We start from the raw sequence: 3,280 nt of genomic DNA, 5'->3' as shown, positions 1-3,280 counted from the left end.
ACCGGCGCCAGCCTGTGTCCCAGGACTGCCGTCTGCCTCGGCTCCGGCGTAATCAGTGCCGGGAGGGAGCATCTCCTGTGGAGGGCCGTTCGGAGCAATCAAGTCAGGCGCTAATTAACCTCCAGATTGTCCTCTGGAGAACTTCGTTCCTCTCTGGTGGCGGCACGGAGACGTCGGGTGTCTAAAGTTAGTGGTGGCGGACACGTGGGTGTCCCCGTAACCCACACCGCCTGCCGGGAGCTCTGGGGTGTTTCGGGAGGAGGTCTGTCCCCTGTGTGGGTGACCTTCGCAGGGAGCCCAGGTGGGTGACAGGGCTCACTCACCTCGAGTGACCTCCCGTGGAGGCTGTTGGTGCCAGGAATAGAGCCGAGCTCTGCCCAACCCCGAGGAGGAGGATAGGATGCGGGATGCCACGGAGCAGCTCTGCTTTCCAAATCCTAGTATTTTCCAACTCTGGTGGCGTTCTCTAGAGCCACATCCAGGTGACAAGCGTCACCACCCGGCGAGGACCAGCCACCAAAGCCCGCGGGGAGCTGTGCTTACGCCCTGGCAGCAAAAGCGGGGAGCTGGGCGCCTGTGCTGCAGCACGAGCAGTGGGTCTGGGGGCTCGGAGGAGCAGTGGGGGAGCTTTGGGGAAGCCCTGCTCTGCCCAGGGGGGTTGGCAGCCTTGGAGTGGAGCTGGGCCCTTGCTCTGGGGCACAGGGGACGCTGCCGGAGCATTTTCTCCACCTGACGTGAGTAAATCCTCAAGAGGCACCAGGGTTTCCCTTTGGACTTGCCGATGGGGCTCAACTCACTCCAGCACCTGCTCCAGCTGCTTTGCTTTACGTGCACGCCCACGTACACATCCCTGCTCGCTTTGTCCAGAAAAATATTCATGTGTTTCCTATTTTTCTCTCTTTTTTGGGGGGCAGGCGTTTACAGAGATCCAGAAGAAGCGGCTGCTGTCATGGAAACAGCAGGTGCAGAAACTCTTTCGGTCTTTCCCTCGGAAATCCCTCCTGGAGCTGTCAGGCTATCGGCAGCAGAGGAGGTATGCCAGCTTCTGGGGAGGGAGGGATGCAGCAGCTGGAGGGGCTGACAAGAGCGTCATGAGTGGGACCCATGTCTCCCAACAGGGAGGAACGGATGCTGCCGGGTTCAGAGCAGCATTTCGGGAGGGAGGAGGTTTGGAAAAGCTTCGGCAATAAAAACCCCAGGCGCTGGCTGGGAAGGGAAAGCAGCAGTAAGTTTGCTTGCGTGTGTGGTCGGCGCCTACCCCACCGATTCCCACCGTGTCTCCCTGGCTCCGAACGGCGCTTCCCAGCTGGGCAGCATATCCCCGGCACTGTGCGGCCGGCTCTGCCCCTGCTGCTGCCCTTTGCGAATTACATCAGTGCTGGAGTTCCACCAAAAAGCCATCAACTGGCAGAAAAAGGCTTGAAGGCTGCAGAGGGTGCAGAGCCGGGGGGCTGCGGTGGGAAAGCTGGGGAGGGCTGTGTTTGCTCACTTCCAAGGTGATGCTGGATTTCGGGTGATCCTAGAAAGCACTGGGGTTATGGCAAGAAGAGATATTTTTACATTAGTTTTAACAACATCAGCCTTTTGTTTCATTCTGCTAAGTCTTACTTTATTGCGGTCTTGTGCAAGTTCTTTTTTCTGAAAAAGAAAGTGTTTTGGAGATAACTGGGAGCACTGGGACAGCCAGGATGTGAGTTCAGAAGGAACAAGCACAGAACCAGAGTGTTCCCCGGTGGAATTAAAGGAGATATTTTGGAATGGCAAAACCCAGCCGTTTCAATGCTCGCGGCAGAATCAGAAGCAGAACAGACAAGGGCAAAGGTTTTTGATGGACCCGTTTGGTCTGGGCCATCACCAGCACAGCAGTTTAGCTGCACATCCAGGCTGACCCCAAGCACAAGGTAGAGCTGCTGACTTGAAATGATCCCAGTCCCTTTCCCGGGGCTGCCCGGGATGCTCTCCAGTGTCCTCGCTGCTTTTGGGTGGTTTGCATTTTGCGTTTCTTCTGCTCCTTCTGCTCCTGGGAAGCTGTGGGCGAGGAAGCAGCACGTGGCCGGTCCTGCTTTTCTCATGAGGATTTAATGGCAAGAGTGTTTTTTGGACCAGATTTAAAGAAACCCCTTCATACTCCTGCCTGGTAAATTTATCAAGTTTGGGATCCCAGCGTGCTCATGTCGTCTGAAGCACGTTTGCAGCCGCCCGCACAAGCGGGAGAGATGAGGGCTGGGAGGAAGGTGAGCTGAAGCATCTGCGAGGGCGATTAAGTGTTGGAGAGGGGCAGGGGGGACGGGGGGTGTAAAAGCAACCGCAGCTGTGGGTTTGCAGAGTGCTCCGATCCTCGGCTGTGCTTACCCCTGCTAACGGCACTGCAGTCCTGCTAATGGGGCAGAGACGCTGTGCGGCGAGGAGACCCGTGCTGCCTGTGTTTCCGAGGATTACCTGATTATTTTTGTGTCATTCCTCTGGTTTTAAGTGGAAAAACCCACATGGGGAGGGACGGTGGCAGGTCTGACCCTCCCCGAGGAGGAGGAGAGACGGTTTTGTGTCCTGAGGTCAGTGTCTCAGGACATTTGGGCTGCGTGGTCTTGGCTCCAGGTGGTTTTGCTGTGACCACAGGGAGCAGGATGAAGGTTTGCAGTGCAGAGATGGGAGTGGGTGCAGAGTCAGTCCCACCTCTGCGGGAACGTGCCTTGTGCTCAGCCCCTCCCGAGGAAATCTTGGACTTTTTAGGTCATTTTAACCAAGTTTTCCAGAACTTGAGAAGTCTCAGAGAGGACCGTGTTCATAAAAATGAACCTTCTGGAAGGGGAGACGGTCTAACCCTTCAAGTGTTCCCAGTAAAGAAAACCCAACAGCATAAGCTGAACCTTTGTCAGGCACTAGAGAATCCACACATAGAGATCCCTTTTGTACAGCTCCAAGGCGTCAGGAGTTTAAGTCAAAACCCAAGAAACGAGGCACCGCTAGCTCCAGTGCCTGGGGAATTACCTGCGTTATTTTAGCTTGCGTTCAAGAACAGGCCCATTTTGCAGGAGTAAAATAAATTTAAGGAAAAAAAAAATGAATCTGAGAACTGCGGAAGGGAGGGAGGGTGGCTGGCAGACGGGAAGAAGGAAGGGTGCTGCTGTTGTGTGCCCAGACCTCCTCCGTCCCGCTGCACGTGCAGGACGGAGGGTCGGGGCGGGAGCAGAGCTCACAGTGACCGCGTGGCCGAGGGCCGGGTGTGGGGTGGTGAGCATCGGTCCGGCGCTTCGCAGCAACGCGGGGGCACGCGGGACGT

The 3,280-nt window shown here is 56.3% G+C and overlaps 1 protein-coding gene across 1 annotated transcript in view; it reads left to right on the top strand.

The window, feature by feature from the left end:
• The window catches only part of SAMD4A (sterile alpha motif domain containing 4A), a gene marked incomplete at its 3' end in the record, with an annotated part of 98,369 nt that extends 97,274 nt beyond the window's left edge, over positions 1 to 1,095 (top strand). The window contains exon 8 of the mRNA XM_010292135.1: positions 915 to 1,095. Coding sequence (XP_010290437.1) covers positions 915 to 1,095 — 181 coding nt within the window. The remainder of the gene's footprint in view (positions 1 to 914) is intronic.
• Positions 1,096 to 3,280: the final 2,185 nt, after the last annotated feature.

The sequence above is a fragment of the Phaethon lepturus genome, unplaced genomic scaffold (genome assembly GCF_000687285.1).
Source record: "Phaethon lepturus isolate BGI_N335 unplaced genomic scaffold, ASM68728v1 scaffold908, whole genome shotgun sequence".
NCBI lineage: Eukaryota > Metazoa > Chordata > Aves > Phaethontiformes > Phaethontidae > Phaethon > Phaethon lepturus.
The sequence above is the reverse complement of the archived record's forward strand: the minus strand, read 5'-3'. Positions and strand labels throughout refer to the sequence as shown.